The sequence below is a fragment of the Gallinula chloropus genome (assembly GCF_964237585.1).
Source record: "Gallinula chloropus genome assembly, chromosome: 28".
Taxonomy (NCBI): Eukaryota; Metazoa; Chordata; class Aves; order Gruiformes; family Rallidae; genus Gallinula; species Gallinula chloropus.
In genome coordinates, this window is record NC_140113.1 from 6,662,041 (window position 1) to 6,681,678 (window position 19,638).

The window sequence follows — 19,638 nt, forward strand, 5'->3', positions numbered from 1 at the left end:
TCAGTAAAGAATTCTTTCCCCATGCCTAACCTAACCCTGAGGAGCTTCAGAAGCACCAGCAATGCCTGTACAGCGGTGTCACGGTGGCTGCCAGCAAGCCCAGGCCTGGGTGGTGCTACTATAACTCAGCACAGCAAAATATTTACAGCCCACTGTAAATCTGCTGGCTCACAGGAAGTATTTTAAAATAATTTAAAATCCTCCTCCAGCTGCATGCAGGCTGAGCAATACCTTTCCTATCTGTACTGGGGCTTCATGGAAGCATCCCAACAGACTTGGCCAAGAGGTTGCACGGACATACCCGGGCTGGTGGACAGTCCTGTTGGAGCAGGGCAGGAGGTGACTCGTTTTCTGCATGGTCCTGGTGATAAGGGGGTTGAGAAGTGTCTCAGAAACATCCATTCCCAACCCTGGATTTGTATTCAGCATGTCCAGATGTTCAAATAAAGGCTAAGTCTCTGCACACATCAGGCAGCCCCAGAAAGAGCCTCGCTGGATGAGGTCTGCAGCACTCAGCTGCCATCTGCCAAGGCAGTGAGATATGGGAATTCACAGAGTCACAGAACCATAGGGGCTGGAAGGGACCCCCAGAGCCCATGGGGTCCCACCCCCTGCCCAAGCAGGGTCCCTGGGACAGGGCACACAGGGCGGTGTCCAGACGGGGCTGGAATCTCTCCAGAGAAGGAGACTCCACACCCCCTGGGCAGCCTGTCCCAGGGCTCCCTCACCCTCACTGAGAAGAAGTTCTTCCCCACACTGGGGGGAACTCCCTGTGCTCCAACTTGAGCCCATCACCCCTTGTCCTGTCCCCACAGACACTGAGCAGAGGCTGCCCATGTCCCCTGTGTCCCACCCTTCAGCTATTGATCCCCATTGATCAGATCCCCTCTCAGTCTCTTCTCTCCAGGCTGAACAGCCCCAGCTCCCTCAGCCTTTCCTCACAGGGGAGAAGTTCCAGGCCCTTCATCCCCTTCATAGCCCTAAACATTGAGCCACAGAAGTATGCACTGACTGAGCACCAACAGAACCTGCACGCAGCACTGGGACAGTTCTATTCCCCTTTCCCAATTTACACACCAGCAATTAAAGCCAAGGTGCCCTGTGGCAGAGGGGAGCCAAACACCAGCACTGTAACTCAGGCCAGGGAGCCCAGAACTGGCCACAGGATTCCCCCCCTCCCAGCCCATTTCTGCACCGTGGAATTCAGAGCTTTAGTTTTTGTACTGGTGCTGAAGATATTTGAGTAAAACCCTGAAATTACTTCACTGGCAAAAGCTCCAGTGAGGAAACTGTGTGATGAGGGAGCCAGCAGGGCCCATGTCCCACCCCCAGAGCAGCACCGCGAGTGGCAGCCAGGCAGCAGCTCTCGGAGACAGGACAGACTCTGCTACTGAATTTGCCACACTCATCACCTCTTGCTCAAAGCAAGCTGCTAGAGGTCCATGTCTCACCCAAGGGCTGAGAGATAATCCCATCTGTGTTCAAAGGAACCTGTCCAGACACTCAGAGAAGGAAGAACTGGCAATTATTCTCTTTAATCATCATGTCAAGGCAGCGCTGTCCTGCACAGCCCAGCAGCACATCAGCCCTTTGATTTCCTATTCCACGATCAATATTCTCTCCCCACACCCTCACTTTCCATTAAGAGGAGGCAGCTGACACACCAACCCACCCCACAGCTCCCACACTGTGCCTCCTGCAGACACCCAGGACCAAGAAGCAGCGAGCTAGCAGCTCCTCCTCTGAGGTCACCCAGGTGCTGGACCCCAGGCCAGGCCGGTCACCCCGTGATGCACAAACCACCTGGGTGAAGAGCCACACGTGTGAACTGCCCCCTCTCTTCCCACTGCACATAACACACACCAGAGCTGCAGGCCATGACATTCTCCCTGCTGCTGCATTTTATTTATTCCTCTGCCTGCTTCCTCACAGCCTGTCTCCTCCACACCAGGGGATTAACCCAGCACAGACAGTCCTGTGCTCTGGGGTGGTACCATGAGCAGAACACCAGAAACAACAACACTCCCCCTGCAAAGCTGTGGATATAGAAAAGTTGTCAGTGATGGCAAACTCCCCCCCTGCAACCAGCCTCAAGAACCTGCCTGATGATGCCAACACCTCCATCCCAACCCTGCTCCATGCCAACAGAGAGTCACGTGCAAAGTCCTGATTGTATTTGTTTCAGTAAAGTGCCAGACACTGCAGCAACAGAAGGCTTCTTGGTGCGACTCTGTGCGAGAGGTGTGGGTTAGCTAAGACCAACGTGCCTTGAAAGCACCTCTGAGATGTCTTCAGGGATGCTTTGAGGCCACCAGAGGATGGCAGCAGGTGGGAACTGGACCTGTCACTCCTCCATCCATCACTGAGAAACACCCAGGACCCAAACCAGCCTCCATCTGCCACAATTTAAAAAGGAGCCAACAGCAGCCACTAGTGTCTTGGAGCATTGACCTTCAACCCTGCCATCCATCCCCACAGTGCAGCACCACACAGCAGAGCGTAAGGCAGGTATGTCAGACCCGTCCAGTTCGTTACAGGGGTTGGTGTAATGAGCACATGGAACAGCCTGTTCTTCCTGGAAGGGAACCAGTCCAGCCTCTCCCCACGGTCCAGCCCAGAGACCAGCCCAAGTCCAGCGGTGGTGGTGCTTCCGGAGAGGGGTGGGAAGCCCTTGGATGTGGTTCTTCTCAGAGGACTTGCTCGGTGCTGGATGAGGAGATGTCCAGAAGCCTCCACGCAGCGTAGGGGTCGAGCTCCTCCTGGTCTCTGCAGAGGGCCCACACGTAGAGCATCCGCAGCACCTTGTCCTGCGGGGAAACCCCAACGGCTGCAGCGGCTCCGCACGCTCCAGCCGCGCCCCCTCCCACCGGCCCCTCTCTGGGCTCCTTCAAAGCACCACAGCAGCTCTGAGCACAGGAATTCCTGTTCCAAGACTTCACTATTTGAGGCTCCTTCTTTCCCCCCGAAGGTCATTTGCTCAACACTCCGCAGGAGCAGCTCAGCAGTTGACACCAGGGCAGAGCTGCCAGCCAGCCTGCATCTGACATTTGATTAAAGCTGAAGTTTTGTTTTCAATGGAGAATTTTAATGCATCTCCTTGATTTATTGCTGCTCCAGAGAAACCAGACAGCAAACAGACTTTGATATCCTGTTCAATAATTATCACATCAATATCAATCTTCTAGGAATGCAGTAATTTAATGCAAGAAATCACTCTATCAGCTGTTCCACCCCTGCAGTCGATGTGACAGGTTATAAATCAGTCCAGATGGGCCCCATCATTAAAATTAGTCCCTTTTTTTTTTTTTGGTTAGCTTACAACCTGGACTAAAGAGAATGGTTGCAAGAAGCCAATATTTATTAAATGCATATATTAATTTTAATGGAAGCCTGCTAGAAACTGCCAGCTCCAGACATGTCACAATGTCCCTCCTATTATATATCATTAAGCTACTTAAACACTGCACAGACCAAGCTGTCCGGATAGAATCACAGAAACACAGACTGGTCTGGGTTGGGAGGGACCCCAAGGGTCCCAGAGCTCCAACCCCCTGCCACAGGCAGGGACACCAACCTCCAGGCCTGGAGCTACACAAGGTTGCCCAGGGCCCCAGCCAACCTGGCCTTGAACACCCCCAGGGACGGGGCACCCACCCCCTCTCTGGGCAGCCCCTTCCAGCCCCTCACCACTCTCTCTGTAAAAAACCTCCCCCTAATATCTAATTTAACCCTTCCTTCAGCTTTAATCCATAACCCCTTGTGCTGCCATTGCCTATCCTGACAACTAAAAGGTGGGACCCAGGGAAAGCATCCACAGCCCATGAGCATCACTTACCGGATCACCTTCCACCACCTCCCCTTTCTGGTTCTTTATTACCATCACGACCTGAGCCTGAAAAGTGATGATTAATACTGGTCCCTGCTCCATCATCTTCCCCATAGCCAGCTGCAACGACAGAGAATTCCATTAGAAAACAGAGGATTTCTGTGGAGTAATGGAAAAGCATCATGTCCTAAACACACCTTCCCATGGCTTGATGCTGCTAACAATCCCATCTTCATCCCAATCCTATTGATACCCATTGATCAGATCCCCTCTCAGGCTTCTTCTCTCCAGGCTGAACAGCCCCAGCTCACTCAGCCTTTCCTCACAGGGGAGATGCTCCAGGCCCTTCATCCCCTTCATAGCCCTAAACATTGAGCCACAGAAGTATGCACTGACTGAGCACCAACAGAACCTGCACGCAGCACTGGGACAGTTCTATTCCCCTTTCCCAATTTACACACCAGCAATTAAAGCCAAGGTGCCCTGTGGCAGAGGAGAGCCAAACACCAGCACTGTAACTCAGGCTTGATCACAAAGCAGCGAATCTGTCCCACGAGCTCTCCCTTCCTGCAGCTCTCCCTTCCTGCAGCAGTGATCTGCTCCTTTGTTAGCAGAAATCCAAATACCAAAGTAGCACGAGGCGAAAAAGACCCCAGGAGTCACAAGCAAAACCAAAGCCCTCAGCTCAGGTCAGGAGTCTCTAAGCCAAACCCCCAAGGCAAGATGTAGAAAAGGACACTCACGTCAATGTTGTCAACGTCGAGAATCCTGGAGTGGAACTGGAGCCCCATGGCTTTGGCTTGCTGGATCGGATGAGCAAGCTGACTGTAAGTCTAAATGAAGCAACAAACCTGTGTTACACGTTTGAATTTGTTCTGTCACAAAGGGAAAAAAAAAAGAAGGGATTTTCTGCTTAGAGAGAACCATCAAAAAGCTGAACGTCGGGGGTTGTGCTAGGATGCTGAACACGTACGTCTTGTGAGGTATCAGACAGCTCCAGGGAATGCTCTGGGCTTCACACAGCCAAATTCTCACTAAAAATCCCACCTTCTCTGGCCAGAACAGGAGATCGCAGAATCACAGGGGTTGGAAGGGACCTCAAGAGATCACTGGGTCCAACCCCCTGCCAAGGCAGCTCCCAGATCCATCACTCACCACAGCGTGCGGACACCAAGTGCACCTGAGAGCCAAGGCGCTTGTGATGCTGATCTGACAGCAGACAAGGGGAAAACAGTCTGGGAACCAAGCTATTTTCCTAACACCCAGCCAGAGCCTGGAGCAGACCAGCCTTTCCTGGCTCCTTTTAGGCACAGGCACATATGCTTCATTATTTATGCATCCAGAGCTGTTACTGGGGAGAGCAAATCCCGACTTGCTTCCAGCACTATCACCAGATTCTTGGCAGGTGTGGAACAAACAGGAGGCAGCCCCTACCCACCTCCCCACCACGGACCTTCCAGCCTTCATCACCAGCATTTAAACCTGAGCGTCCTACAAAAGTCACCAGCAAAGTCACTCAAGTTGGAGCTACAGAGTGGGGTGTCTAAGGACAGCAGGAAGAGGCAGCTCTACAACACCATCCCCAAGCCAGTGGGGCTGACAGTGACCTGCTGCTCAGTCAGGGTACTTGCCACATATTTAAGGCTTTTTTTGCTTTTACTGGTTTAGATTCCAACACTTCAGTGACCAATATCACAAACTTAACGCTTGCATATGACTCGGTTCAAGAGCCTTTCTCTCCTGGATTCTCATTAATAGGACTCTCATTTCCTCCCTTGGCTTATTTAACAGATGATTCTTGATTTGGGAGCTTAATTTATAACTAAAACTGTCTTAGCAGAGTTTACTTGTGGATTTATAAACTGCAGCAAATCTGCTAATTCCCTCCAGAGCCTGGAGAGGAATTCTACAGTGTGATTTCCAAGGTTGCCTGAACCAATAAAGAACTTACTTTATTTTCAGTCCTACTCTTGCACACTGAGATATTTTTATGAAGATGTTAATTACTGAAAAAGGAAGAAAAAAAAAAGAAATACAAAAATTTGCCTCTTCCAGCCCTCTTGTGGTGGTGATCAGTAAGGAGAGGCACTTTACACAATGAAATTCCTCAGAAATGGAATAACTATGGCTCTGTTCTGGAGCAGAGTAAAGTCCAGAACAAGGGTCCATCCATCTAGACTGTTGAGAAAAGAGCCATTTTTATGAAGTTAAGTGGACAACACCACAATCTATCTACCCCAGTACAAGAACAAGACTAGTTTGAGCTTAGTTCTTGATTTGGATCTGCCTCTAACCAGTCTCAGAATCACTGGGTTGGAAAAGACCTTTAAGATCATCAAGTCCAACCATTCCCATCCTGTGCTGAACCAGATCCCTGAGCACCTCATCTCCCCTCTGTTAAACACCCCCAGGGCTGGGGACTCAGCCCCTCCCTGGGCAGCCTGTGCCACAGCCCCACAACTCTGCCAGGGAAGAACTTTTCCCTCACATCTGCTCTGACCCTGCCCTTGGGCAGCTTGAGCCCATTGCCCCTTGTCCCATCACCTGTCTGAAGAGAAATATCCATCCTCTCCTCTCATATCCAGACTATTCCAGACATCCAGCACGTGCACTTGACTTGGTTATTGACAGTACAAACACACTAGATAAGGAAACAGCTGGGCAAAGCAGGTAACCAACAGTCAGACAGCTTGCACGCACAGAAACCACAGTACACCCACTTACAAGAGGGTCATATAACCTTTGCAGACATTTTTAGTAGCTCTACTTACTGCTTCATAGCACCAATCTTTGAGGATATCAAGCTCTCCAGAAATCATAGCCTGAAAGAGAAAATCCAATAAAAGATGAACATTTCTGTGTCAACTCTCCCTCCTGTACCAGACAGCTGAAATTATCAGCACTTTGAGCAGCAAACTACTTTAAATCTCACATCTTGTGAAAGCCTGAAGGATGGGAGCTTCAAGGAGGAGCCAGAACATCTATAAACACACATGTACCGAGTCAGATGTACAAAAACCTTCTCATAATTTAAGATAAAAGCTCTCTTAAACCTTCCTATCATCCACACTACCCAGAAATCCTGGGAGATGGGATCTATCAGAGGCAGAGTACAAACCAGAAGCAGATCTACAGCCTTCAAGAGTGTGACAAATTCAGGGCACAGAATGAACAGAAGAATCATGCTGCAGCACCTGCAAAGGTTTATCTTTAAAACAAGGAGTGATAAACACTTGGAATTCCTAACAAGACAGATACTGGGAACTGAGGAGGTTTCAAGATGACGTGAGGTTATACATGGCAGGGTGTTTTTCAGTAGAACACCTATAAACCTTCCCATTTGATGGCACCTCTAAGCTCTCCTGTGAAAAATTCATTCTCCACGAGTCCAGAGCCCATTTTCTGCAGCTCACTGTAGTGACACAGCACTGCTGGGGGAAGGGGATTCACTCAGACAGGCCTGTCTTATTTCACTGCCAGCATTACAGCTCCAGTCACACGCCTGCCACACAGTCAGTCCCTGCAGAGACAGCAGTGACAAAGCCCCACTACGCATCGGGATGGATCTGTGAGCATCACCCTCCCCTCTATTCCTTGTACAGAGCTGCCTCCTGACCAGGAGGGTGAGAAGTATTTCTATGTGTGTATTAGCATGTAGCAGTGTGAGATACAGTCACTCACTGCACTGTAGCACAGACTTTGCTCTCTCTTTGCATTTATCTCTTCAAGCCTCAGGTTTTCCACTCCTCCTTTAACAAATCCCCTACTTCCACCACGTCTCCTCTGACACAGGGAGCTATCTTCCCTTACACCTGAGGTCACATCAGCTCTATCCTCTGAGTGGTTTTATACTTTAGCCTCTAAAAACATGAAGTTCCACGTACTTCCTTGCCTAGTGCCTGAAATATTTGCACCAAACCATTTGTGATGACCTGGGCTTCTTACCCCAAAGGTCCCAGATCACTTTGAATCCAGTAGTAGAATCATAGACTGGTCTGGGTTGGAATAGACCCCAAGGGTCCCAGAGCTCCAACCCCCTGCCACAGGCAGGAACACCAACCTCCAGGCCTGGAGCCACACAAGGTTGCCCAGGGCCCCAGCCAACCTGGCCTTGAACACCTCCAGGTGTACATGGTTTGTTCTTTCCCTTATCAATATTCAATATCATCAGTTGCCCAGTTCATTCACCCATTTCAGCCTGATCCCACTGATGCCCAGATCATTTCTCATGGGAGAAGATTGTCTTCAAGGCCAGAAAATAAATTTGCTAGTCTACTGAATTATAAAATATGGTGTTAAACTGAGTCGTTATGTGGGATACAACTCCTGCTTCCCAAGGCTACCTCATGTTCTGTGCAAAGCTGGATGCTTCAGAAGCAAATGCTGTGCCCAGCTTTCAAATTCAGCATCAGAAAACCAGAAGAAAAATCTTGCATGTAAAAGACAACAGTAAAATAAATGCATCCCCCTCTCCCCCCCCTTACCTCCAGGACATTGGGGATGATATCGTACTCGCATTGCTTTAAAAACCGATCTTTGTCGAAGGATGGGTCCACTTTGAGTATCTCTGTTAAAACCTCAGACATCTCTGTCTTCGAGAACAACCCACCTAAAGAAACAGTTCAGTGAGAGTCACAGAGCTGCAGGGGTGGGAAGGGCCCCCCAGAGCCCATGGGGTCCCACCCCCTGCCCAAGCAGGGTCCCTGGGACAGGGCACACAGGGCGGTGTCCAGACGGGGCTGGAATCTCTCCAGAGAAGGAGACTCCACACCCCCTGGGCAGCCTGTCCCAGGGCTCCCTCACCCTCACTGGGAAGAAGTTCTTCCCCACACTGGGGGGAACTCCCTGTGCTCCAACTTGAGCCCATCGCCCCTTGTCCTGTCCCCACAGACACTGAGCAGAGGCTGCCCATGGCCCCTGGGTCCCACCCTTCAGCTATTGATCCCCATTGATCAGATCCCCTCTCAGTCTCTTCTCTCCAGGCTGAACAGCCCCAGGTCACTCAGCCTTTCCTCCCAGGGGAGATGCTCCCGGCCCTTCATCATCCCTTGTCCCTCTCTGGACTCTCTCCAGGAGATCCCTGTCCCTTTTATCCCAGGGAGCCCAGACCTGGACACAACACTCCAGGTGGGGCCTGAGCAGGGCAGAGCAGAGGGGGAGGATCCCCTCCTGTCACCTGCTGCCCACACTCCTGCTGATGCCCCCCAGGATCCCATCGTGTCTCTCAGCCCCAGGACACACTGCTGGGTCCTGGCCACCCTGTCATCTACCAGGACCCCAGGTCCTTCTCCACAGAGCTCCTCTCCAGCAGCTCATCCCCAGCCTGTCCTGACCCCAGCAGTTATTCCTTCCCAGGTACCAGACTCCACACTTGCTTTGGCTGAACCTCATTTGGTTCATTTTGGTGAGACCGGTGGCACAACCATCACCAGAAAACAAGAGGAAAAACCTTTGGTTATGTAACAGGGGGGAGGGACAGTCACCTGGGAACAACCAGAGACATTAAGTTAAGCTTGGATTTCTCCCATGCAAACAGCACCGTGGCAGTGCACTCCTGAGCCAGCAGCAGGCTGTCACACTGCACAGCGCGGGGTAAGGAGCCGTAGGAAACACTCTAAAGCTCCAGAATCCACCCCAAGAATTAACAACACACAGAGGATATCAGCACTGGCAGCCACTGGGAACCAGAGCTACACAGCTAGAGAGGTGCTTTCAAAGCCAGGGTGAAATGTTACCTATTAAGTCGGTGACTTTGTCTGTGACAGCTCTGGAAGCTCGAATGAAGGCGTTATCACTCTCATCGTACTTCATTTTCATTTCAAAGAACCCTGAAAGGAGAGGAGAGGTGAGCAGCAGGGGCCTTCCTCTGTGTTCCTGGATTGGGAAATGACATGCCGTGGGTTGCAGATCAAACCTGCTGGTTCCCTTCTGCATCTCTCTGTTGATTAACAAGTATCCATCTCCAAAGTTGCTTTTCTCATCTTCCTGCAACGTTCCTAAGGATCAAGAGTGTCCTTAGGAGAATGATGGTCTCTGTGACTTCAGCTGCCAGAGACCCTGGCCCTTCTAGGCATATTTTCAGATAGAAAGCACACTAGGCTTGCTGATGATAGACTGATAATACCTCTTAATTCAGGTACTCCAAGGGGTAGCAGGACCTTTCAACTGATGTGGTGGGATCAAGAATACACCTGAAACCTTGACAATTTTTCATAAAATAGCAGGACACCAGCAGGGAGGCAGTTTTTAAGCAACTCTGTGTACTTCTCAACCTTGAGAAGAAAGGAAGCCAAGCATGACACAAAACTATCAAAGTCACAGAAGAATCACAGAATGTTTAAGGTTGGAAAAGACCTCAAAGATCATCCAGTCCAACCATCAACCCAACACCACCACGTCCAGTAAAACAAGTCCCAAAGCACCACATCTTATGAACCCCTCTAGGGATGGTGACTCCATCACCTCTCTGGGCAGCCTGATCCAATGCTTGACAACCCTCTGGGTAAAGAAATGTTTCCTAATATCCAATCTACACATCCCCTGATGCAACTTGGTACCATTTCCTCTTATTCTAGCGCTCACTACTTAGGAGAACAACTCCAGCAAACCAAAGTCTCAAAGGCACTAAGAAGGGCAGGGTATAAAGGGGGAAAAAAAGCCACCCAAAAGCCATTTAAGCAAGCAGGCATCGTGGCAACAAACCAAGGACTCAAGCAACCCATTATCTGCCTCTGGACACCATCAGATGGACCAGAACTGCAGAAGGTAGTTGAGGGATGACAGGCCCTGCAGGGAAGCTTCTTCCCACCACATCAATTAAGAACTGGAACCCTGCCCTGAAGCTCATGCTCCTTCCAAAAACCAGCCAGCATTCTTGGTCCAGGTGGTACATGAAGGCAGAGCACACACACTGTACAGCCTGCTGCTGCTGCAGCCACATCTGCAGAGCTGCCTGAACCACACAACCTGACAGAGCCCTGGAAGTATGTGTGAAATCAGAGGATGCAGAGAGCTCGTGCAGAGGATGCAACACGTGGGGCATTTAGGAGCTACGAGCATCTCCTTGGAAAGGCTGACAAATGGGATGCAAAAACCCATTCCTGGATCCCTCCCAAGGAGCTCAGCTTTAAAAGGAGCTGGGGAGAAACACAATCCAAAGGTAATTACACGTCCTGTTTCGACACAATCTTTTTTCCCTTAGCAAGTCGTCCACCCTGCAGTACCCTGGCAGCAATTATTCTGGTTTAGGGAAGAATTCTGGTCTCAGGCTTCTTTATGTCTCAGAAACATTAAGCATCTCAGTAACAACCAGGAGTTATTGCTCACTGCAGCACGGATATTCAGTATTTTTAGGTTTTGCTATAAAAACAGAAAGGAGGCAAAGTCCCACACGTTCTGGAGCTCTAAGCAGATGACAACAAAACCCAGCTCACTGAAGAGAAGATGCTGCTTTCCTTGTTATAAGGCTCAAGGTCAGGAAGAAGAGACCTGCCTTCCCTCTCCCTGGTGATATACACACATGTCCTGGCCTCTTCCCAGTGCCTGAGTGGATCTGACTAGGGCAAAAGAAAACCCAACACAAAACCAGGGTCCAGTCTCCTCTAACCGATGGTGAAAGGAGGTTATTGCACCTACAGGGAGCAGGGACTGATCAAAAACAATGCCTGACTGGGGGAAGGGTTGGAAGACAGATGGAGCAGCTTGGAAAAGCTGTGGTGTTGTCAGCTACGCCCACCTCCCATTCACACCTCCTCACAGCAACAGCTACAACAAAAAAAGGGCTTCCATTTGCATGATGTTGAGCCTAGTTGCACAGATGGCATCAAATCCAACACAGCAAGGACCAGAGCAGGGAAGATAATGTGCTACTCCTTTGTCTTTGGAACACTTACTATTGAAGACCACGTTGTTGTCCTTGAAATCTTTCCACTGCTGATACCATTTGGAGTCTTTGTGCAGCACCACACCCATGGCCTCCCTAGAAAGGGCAGAAAACATGGGTGGGTACTGGGCAACCACTGACAGGGAGAATGAAAAGGAGAACAAGCTGGTGACTATTGCTGCAGCAGGTGGTATCATCGCTGAGGCTGACACACCACAGGAGTGACACGTGGCTTTGCAGAGCTCAGATTTACCCCACCAAGCAGAGCTGAGTTGGAACTGAGAAGACCTAACACGTGAGCAGGGCAGAGTGTCACGTCAGAACGCTGCAGTCCCACTTTACCACAGAATCCCAGACTGGTCTGGGTTGGAAGGGTCCATATTAAATGCCCAGTTTCACCAGTGGAAAATTCAGTAGCATCAACTCAGGCTGGAAATTCACTCTCAGACCTGCACTGCTAGGTCACGCCTCAGCCCACAACTGGGATTTCAACCCTCCCTGACCTGTAGTTCAGTTTGAGTGTTTTAATCAAGTTACACACAGAGATGTTCACCCTAAATGACACCCAGTACGTACTCATTGGCTTCGAACACCCGCTCCTCTTTAACCCTCTCTCCTGAGAACTCTGTTCTCTTCCGTAGCCGCTCCGGACGTTTGTAAGGACCAGTCTGCCCTAGAACACTTTCATCCAGTTCCTTCTTAACGGTTTCTACTCCCTGAAAGGAAAATATCCCTGTTAGGTTGGTTTACCATTGCCCCCTCCCCTTCCCTGAAAACAACTCATATCAAAGGGTGAAAAAAGGGGGAGGCAAATGAGACACCACAGGTTATTCTCCTCTCCCTTACACAGCAAATGCTCCTTTGCTGATGCCCACAGACAAACACCACCCACACTGAGGCCATCTGCTCAAGAAGTTAACAGTCTAGGGCAGCAAATGGGTGAAGGAAAACCAACACATAATATACTAGAAGCTATGGGTACAGCCAAGAGTTTAAATTGGAATAAATCAAGCCAGAGGAAGGCAGGCTGAGCAGCCCCCACCAGCAGACTCACGTACCTGAGAAATCGCTTTGAAGGCTGCTGTCTTGCCTAATTTCTCTCCCCCTTTTGTCACTGACTCTGCAGACTGCTTGGCTGTTTTAGCTGCTTCTTCCACACCTTCCTTTATCTTTCGGCCAATGTCGCTTTTACTCACTTCATCCAAACCCTGCAACAGAACCAGACAGGAAGGGAAAGGTCATTTCTGGTCAAACAGGTGAAAATTTGAGGAACTCCTCTTTGTGACGGCCAAACGTGCAATGGACACACAATGAGACTAACCTGAGGTGAACAGAGAGTTACATGCCATGGGGAAGACTTACTGGGACACCACAGCATTATCCAACACCCCTGTGCAGAGCACAGAATCCCAGCCTGGTCTGGGCTGGAAGAGACCCCAAGGGTCCCAGAGCTCCAACCCCCTGCCACAGGCAGGGACACCAACCTCCAGGCCTGGAGCTACACAAGCATTAAACCTCTCCCTGCCCAGCTCTCCAGCACGTCCAAGTCTTGCTGATCAATCCTCCCCCTCTGCTCTGCCCTGCTCAGGCCCCACTGGAGTGTTGTGTCCAGTGCTGGGGTCCCTGGGATAAAAGGGACAGGGATCTCCTGGAGAGAGTCCAGAGAGGGACAAGGGATGATGAAGGGCCTGGAGCATCTCCCCTGGGAGGAAAGGCTGAGTGAGCTGGGGCTGTTCAGCCTGGAGAGGAGAGACTGAGAGGGGATCTGATCAATGGGGATCAATAGCTGAAGGGTGGGACACAGGGGACATGGGCAGCCTCTGCTCAGTGTCTGTGGGGACAGGACAAGGGGCGATGGGCTCAAGTTGGAGCACAGGGAGTTCCCCCCAATGTGGAGAAGAACTTCTTCCCAGTAAGGGTGAGGGAGCCCTGGGACAGGCTGCCCAGGGGGTGTGGAGTCTCCTTCTCTGGAGAGATTCCAGCTCCTGTCCTAGGGACCCTGCTTGGGCAGGGGGTGGGACCCCATGGGCTCTGGGGAGCCCTTCCCACCCCTCTGATTCTGTTAACAACAATCACCTTTGGAATAACAACCACCTTCTGCCAAGAAAAAAGCAACAGTGATAATTCAAATGTCCACAAAAGGCATAAAATTAGAGCAGAACTGCCTCAGGGAAAGGATCTTTCATGGCTGCACTTTACCTCTTTAACTGTACCAGTTATTTCTTCCAGCTTCTTTTTAATCACTTCTGAGGTCTTCACTGTTTCAGATTCAATGGTTTTCTGTGGGGAAAAAAGAAAACATGCTGCATGTAACTGTGAGGACAGAAAACACTCAAATACCACTTAGCACACAGCACACCTCATTAATGCTCTAATGAGGGCAGAAAGAGCTACAACCATCTAGGGAGCTCACTACTTGAGTAACCAGCAGTGGCATTTCATTTTTACAAGTAATGTCCTTTATAGTTCTTCCAAAAATAAAACAAGAAGGCTTTAAACACTGCCAGCATTAAATTTGATGTCTCGTTCTCTTATCTGCTTGTTATTTAGGAAATCCCAGGAAGGGGTTTTGCTGTGAAGATTTTCCATGAGAAGAAGACCCCAGCTGCTCCCAGTCAGTACTTCCAGCCAAGCAGAATCCCAGCCTGGGCTGGGCTGGGCTGGGCGGGACCCTAAGGACAGGGAGGCTGCAGTGAGGTCCCCCCACAGCCTTCTCTTCTCCAGGCTGACCCAGCCCTGCTCCCTCAGCCTCTCCTCATAGGGAGGCTGCTCCAGCCCCCTGAGCATCCCTGTGGCTCCTCTGCCCCCTCTCCAACAGCCCCACATCTTCCTTGTGTTGGGCCCCAGCTCTGGACACAGGACTCCAGCTGGGGAGGGCAGAGCAGAGAGGGACAATCCCCTCCCTGTCCCTGCTGCCACCCCTCTGCTGATGGAGCCCAGGATACCATCACCTTTCTGAGCTGCAGGAACCACTGCTGCTCATGTGAAGCTTCTCATCCCCCATGACCCCCAGGTCCTTCTCACAGGGCTGCTCCCCAGGAGCTCCTCTCCCAGTCTGTTTCTGTGGCTGGGATTCCTCTGGCCCAAGTGCAACCCCTGACACTTGGCAGTGTTGAACTCCTCACAAACACAGGCACTGCTGAACTAATGGTTCATTTCCAAAGAAAAGAGTCAAATTAATGTTCAGAACAGCCACAGCTCAGTGTCCAGGCCATGAAAACACCAAAGGAATTCCTGGGATAACTCACGTATTTCCTCCTGGCCTCCCGGAGCGCGTCCGACTCCTCCAGCTTTTTCGCTTCGTCTCGGAATTTTTTGATACTTTCTTTCATCTCCTTGTTTTTCGCCAGTTCCTGCTTGATGTTCTCCACAAAGCCTGAGATGAAACCCTTTCTTCCTCCAGAGGAGTAACATCTAGACTAAAGAAAATCATTATGCATTGTAGGATCCAAAGACATTAAAGTAGCAAAGCCCCAGGGAGATTTACTTCTAACGTATGAAATGTTGTGGAGAACATGCAGGTACCTTGAAGAAGCATCAGTTTGCCCTCAAGACAGGCAGATGTCCTACACACCTCTAACAGCCAATGAACACAGACATTAAAGGTGCCCCCAGCCCCATCCAGCCAGCCTTGAGCCCTGCCAGGGACCCCAGGGCAGCCCCAGCTTCTCTGGGCACCCTGTGCCAGGGCCTCCCCGCTCCCCAGGAAGGATTTCTGCCCCCAGCCCCTCTCCATCCCCCTCCTGCAGCTGAAGCCGTTCCCCTGGGCCTGGCCCTCCCTGCCCTGGGCACCAGCCCCTCTCCAGCTCTCCTGGAGCCCCTTGAGGGGCTGGAAAGGGCTCAGAGCTCTCCCCACAGCCTTCTCCAGGCTGAGCCAGCCCAACTCTCCCAGCCTGTATCCACAGCAGAGCTGCTCCAGCCCTCAGATCATCTCCATGGCCTCCTCTGGACTCACTTCAACAGATCCACATCCTTCTCATCCTGGGGACCCCCCAGGCTGGACACAGCACAGTGACCAGAGCAGAAGGGGGAGTTCCTAAGATATATCTTAAAAACCAGAAAGTTTCAACCTACAACTGGCACTTCTCTGAACACCCACATCTGGCAGAGCAGCACTCTAATGGGGAACTAATTAAAAATCACCCATTAACCAACCTGATGGATGTCTAAAGCAGGCCCACTCACTCCACACACTGTACCCCTGGGGACTGCAGGAAGGGGGTATCTCCTGGACAGAAGCCACATGCCACTGATGAGACATTTCTGCAAGCAAAACAGAAGATCGGGTCAGCACAGGATGCAGGACAGCAGCACAGAGCCAAGGAAGAGCTGGAAGAGACCTGCAAGCAGATGAAAATCAGAAGTCTTCTGGGAAAGAACCAGCAGAGGGCTCTCTGGGAAGTCATCCATGGAAGCTCTGCTCTGTGTCTGAGCTCAATTTACAAGTTAATGAGGGTAAAACCAAAGCCACAGTCCAAAGGTGGGCACCACACATTTCACAGCCCCCTGAGAAACCACACGCACTGTGCAGACCCCCAGCCCTACAACAGCAGCAACGCAGAAGTACACCCACCCTTGAGCTGAAACACCTCAAGAGAGGAGCACCTCCCTTGTCCAGGCAAACTGGCTCCAAAGGTAACCAAGGTAACCTTCTCCCACCCATGGAGGGGAGAGAGAGAGAACACCCCTCTGTATTTAAGCTTCGTGCTGCCTGAAGTCAGAGACAACCACGTTCTGCCTCAAGTCACAGGGCAGAAGTCCTCACACAAACCCCCTGAGCCATCCTGCTCTGCCTTCCCACGGTGCCAAGCTGCAAGTTCTTGCATCACCTGGCTAATCCTTCACCCTACACTGAAAGCAGCCAGCACACAGCTCACATTCTTGTCTCTACTCCCTTAAAACAGCCCTTCAGCACTGTATTTGTTCCTCTTTCCCACTTTTCTTGGGGGAAAACACCCATATCCAGCCTGTCCTTGGCCTCCAGTCAGGGGAAAGCAGCACCTTTTACCTCGAACTAAACCTCCTGTTCCTGAAGCACCAGCATCACCCACACTACTCAACCCAGCTCGCTCTCTCCAAGACCTCCTCTCAAACATGGACAAATCAGATGGGTTTTGCCATTAAAAGGCTTTGGGAAATTATTCAGAAGATGAGAACACGTAACTCTGTGTCCCAGTTAATTATAACACACCCACCCCCTGTGGGGCTCCAGGTGTTGAAATGGGTTTGGGAAGAGATGGCACTGCCAACACAAGCTAACTCCAGCCTTCCAGCATCTGGGAAGGGATGGTGGTGCAACCACCACAGGCATCCTGCCAGCCCAGACACTCAGTATTTTGACTCACCAGCTGTCACAGTTTTAAGTCCAATCTTTTAAACCCAGCCCCCTCTCACCGAGTGCCTCTGGAGTCACAGCGAAGTTGGAGTGATGAGCTTTAAAGTGTCAGGTTTACACCAAGAAAGGGGACAGTCCCCACAACCAGTCCTCAAACCTCACTGCCCAGGTCATCACCAGGCATCGTAGCAAGTAAGAATAAGCAAGATGTTACCTGCATACCTCAAAAACCTGTATTAACTGTGAGAATGGCATTAAAATGCAGGGCAGGCTGCCTGCTGGATGCAATCCATCCCACTTCTGGACCAAAAGGCACATCTCTCCCATGCTGCTGAGCAGAAATGCTTAGTCCTCTGCTTAGCTTTGGGCACAAAAGATCAGCCACCTTCAAAGCACATCACACTGCCAAGCAGCTCTTCAAGCCCAAACCTTGGCACTCAGTTCACAGAGGGGCAGAACGTGGGTTTGTTTCAGCCTTGCAGAGGCCAGCAGTGGGGCAGCTCAGCACAGGGGCAGCTCTGCGAAGCTCTGGAGTGCCATGAGCACTCTGGGTTGGATTCAAAGACCCCCGGAACGCCCTGAGCTGAGAAGGAGCCACAGGGCCCAGCGAGCTCCACACAGCCCGGCCCAGGCAGGGCGTGGGGCTGAGCCCATCGCCCAGGCGCCTCTCGCCCTCAGCCCAGCTCGGGGCTGGGACCCCTTCCCTGGGGAGCCCGTGCCAGCGCCAGACCCCCTCTCAGCACAGAACCTGCTCCTGACCCCCAGCCCGACCCTCGCCCGGCACAGGCCTGGGCTGTCCCCAGCGCAGCTGCTGCCTGCGGGGCGCGGAGCTGAGCCCGGCCCCGGCTGCTGCCCCCGGGCAGGTCCCTCGGCGGCTCCGCGGCGCAGGCGGGGGGAAGGGAAGGGAAGGGAAGGGAAGGGAAGGGAAGGGAAGGGAAGGGAAGGGAAGGGAAGGGAAGGGAAGGGGCCGGCGGCCGGGCCGGCCCCGCTCAGCGCCGGCGCTCCCCGCTCACGGCAGCCGCGGCTGCGGGTCCGCCCGGGCCGCTCCGCAGGGCGCGGAGCGCGGCCCAGCGCCGCCGCCCGGCCGAACCCGCCCCCGGCCCCCCCGGCCCCGGCGCCTCCGCGGAGCCGGCCCGGCCCGGCCCGGCCCTCAGGCGCGAGCAGCGGCCCCGCCGCCGGCCCCGCGCTCACCCGGCAGCCGCCGGCCCCGGCCGCCGCCGCCATCTTCCCGCCCAGCGTGTGACCTTCGCGCGGCGCGCGCCGTGACGTCACTCCCCCGCGCCGCCCGCAGCCACGTGGCCGGAGCAGGAGCGGGCCCGGCCCGGCCGTGGCGAGAGGCGCCAATACCCGCCCCGCTCTCCCCCTCGCAGCCCGCAGCGGGCTGGCCCCGTCCCGCCCGGCCTGCCCCGGCGCTGAGGCGGCCCCGCCCCGGCAGCCGGGCTCCAGCCCCGCCGAGAACGGCTTCCCCGGGGGCGGCACCGCGGGCAAAGCGCAGCAGGGCAGGGAGGGGTCTCTCCAAATTCCCGACTGGCCACAGGGCCCCTCGCTCCCCGCGGCACAGCGGCAGGCGGCTCTACGGGGCTGCCAGGGAGCTCTGTAACCAACCAGCCCCGGGCAGAGAGCTCACTGGGCAAGACCAAGGCTGGAGGGAGGCTCCTGCACTTCCCTTCCCTTTCAGCAGCTCAGCTGCACGCCAGGAAACCGGTACTGAACTGTGGCGTGATGAAGCCTGTGAACTACAACCTGCTTGTACAGGGAGGGGAGGAGCAGGGGCTGGCAGAGGGCAGGAACTGCATCCCTGAGGTCACCATGGCAGAGAACACAACTGTGACACTGTAACTTGGTTTGAAGCTTGGGGAAAGAATTCCTGAAGCCTGAGGAAAGAAGGTTGCAAGGAAGAAAAGGGTGGGAGACCAAGGTGTGATGCTTTTCTGCTGCCTCATAGCTCTACAGTGTTAAAACAGCCCAGTGCAGGTGTCTTTCCACAGTCAGGATTCCGACCACAACAGGGTTAGTATCACAGACAGCAGCAGAGGCAATGGGACAGAAGACATGGGGGATGACAAGCTCTAACTTCACAAGTACAATGACACTTCTGAGGGCTTTCTGGTCCTCTGGCAAAGGATTTACAGAGCAGTCATCCTCCCTCTTCACACTGAGCAGGACCAGTTCTGGGCCTGCTGGGGGAACTGAGCCCGCAAGGAGAGCATCCTCCCATTGCCCAGGAAACGAAGATTTAATTTCCCAGCTCAAACAGGTAAAGGACAAGGATCCTTCAGCTCACCACTCACAAGATTTCCCACTCAAAAAGAATCAGGTCACTAAAACAAGGTGATAACCCCCCAGTGCCTAACCTTCCACCTCACCAGCTGGAGCCGACACACCGCTGCGCAGAAACACTCCGGGGGGTGGGGGGAAGAGAGATGTTTTTAAACCCATTTTCAGTTCAGGCCTTCAGAATGGCACTGACACAACTGAGGGTAGAGGATACTTTATTTTATTTTCAAATCAGCAATGCCACTGGAGGAGGAAGAAGAAAGAAAAACCAACCTAAGCTACCAGCCTTTCTGCTCAAGAGTGGTCAGCACTGAGGTC

General features: G+C 52.4%; 1 protein-coding gene across 1 annotated transcript; it reads right to left on the reverse strand.

Annotated features, from left to right (window-relative positions):
• Nucleotides 1-1,473: 1,473 nt before the first annotated feature.
• Nucleotides 1,474-18,272, reverse strand: TIMM44 (translocase of inner mitochondrial membrane 44). The gene is made up of 13 exons (XM_084276311.1): nt 18,235-18,272; nt 15,864-15,971; nt 14,957-15,127; nt 13,908-13,988; nt 12,767-12,916; nt 12,285-12,424; nt 11,719-11,804; nt 9,562-9,654; nt 8,311-8,435; nt 6,598-6,648; nt 4,570-4,659; nt 3,836-3,946; nt 1,474-2,807 (listed from the first exon to the last, which is right to left on the reverse strand). Exons 1-13 carry the CDS (start codon nt 18,265-18,267, stop codon nt 2,688-2,690), a joined length of 1,359 nt encoding a protein of 452 aa, XP_084132437.1. The 5' UTR covers nt 18,268-18,272; the 3' UTR covers nt 1,474-2,687.
• Nucleotides 18,273-19,638: the final 1,366 nt, after the last annotated feature.

Excerpts from the sequence above, each read along its gene's own strand:
- TIMM44 (XM_084276311.1), bottom strand. The coding sequence starts at position 18,267 with ATGGCGGCGGCGGCCGGGGCCGGCGGCTGCCGG. Across the intron at positions 12,917-13,907 it reads TAACTGGTACAGTTAAAGAG|GGTTTGGATGAAGTGAGTAA; the intron begins GTAAAGTGCAGC and ends GTTCTGTTGCAG. Across the intron at positions 3,947-4,569 it reads TCGACGTTGACAACATTGAC|CTGGCTATGGGGAAGATGAT; the intron begins GTGAGTGTCCTT and ends CTGTCGTTGCAG.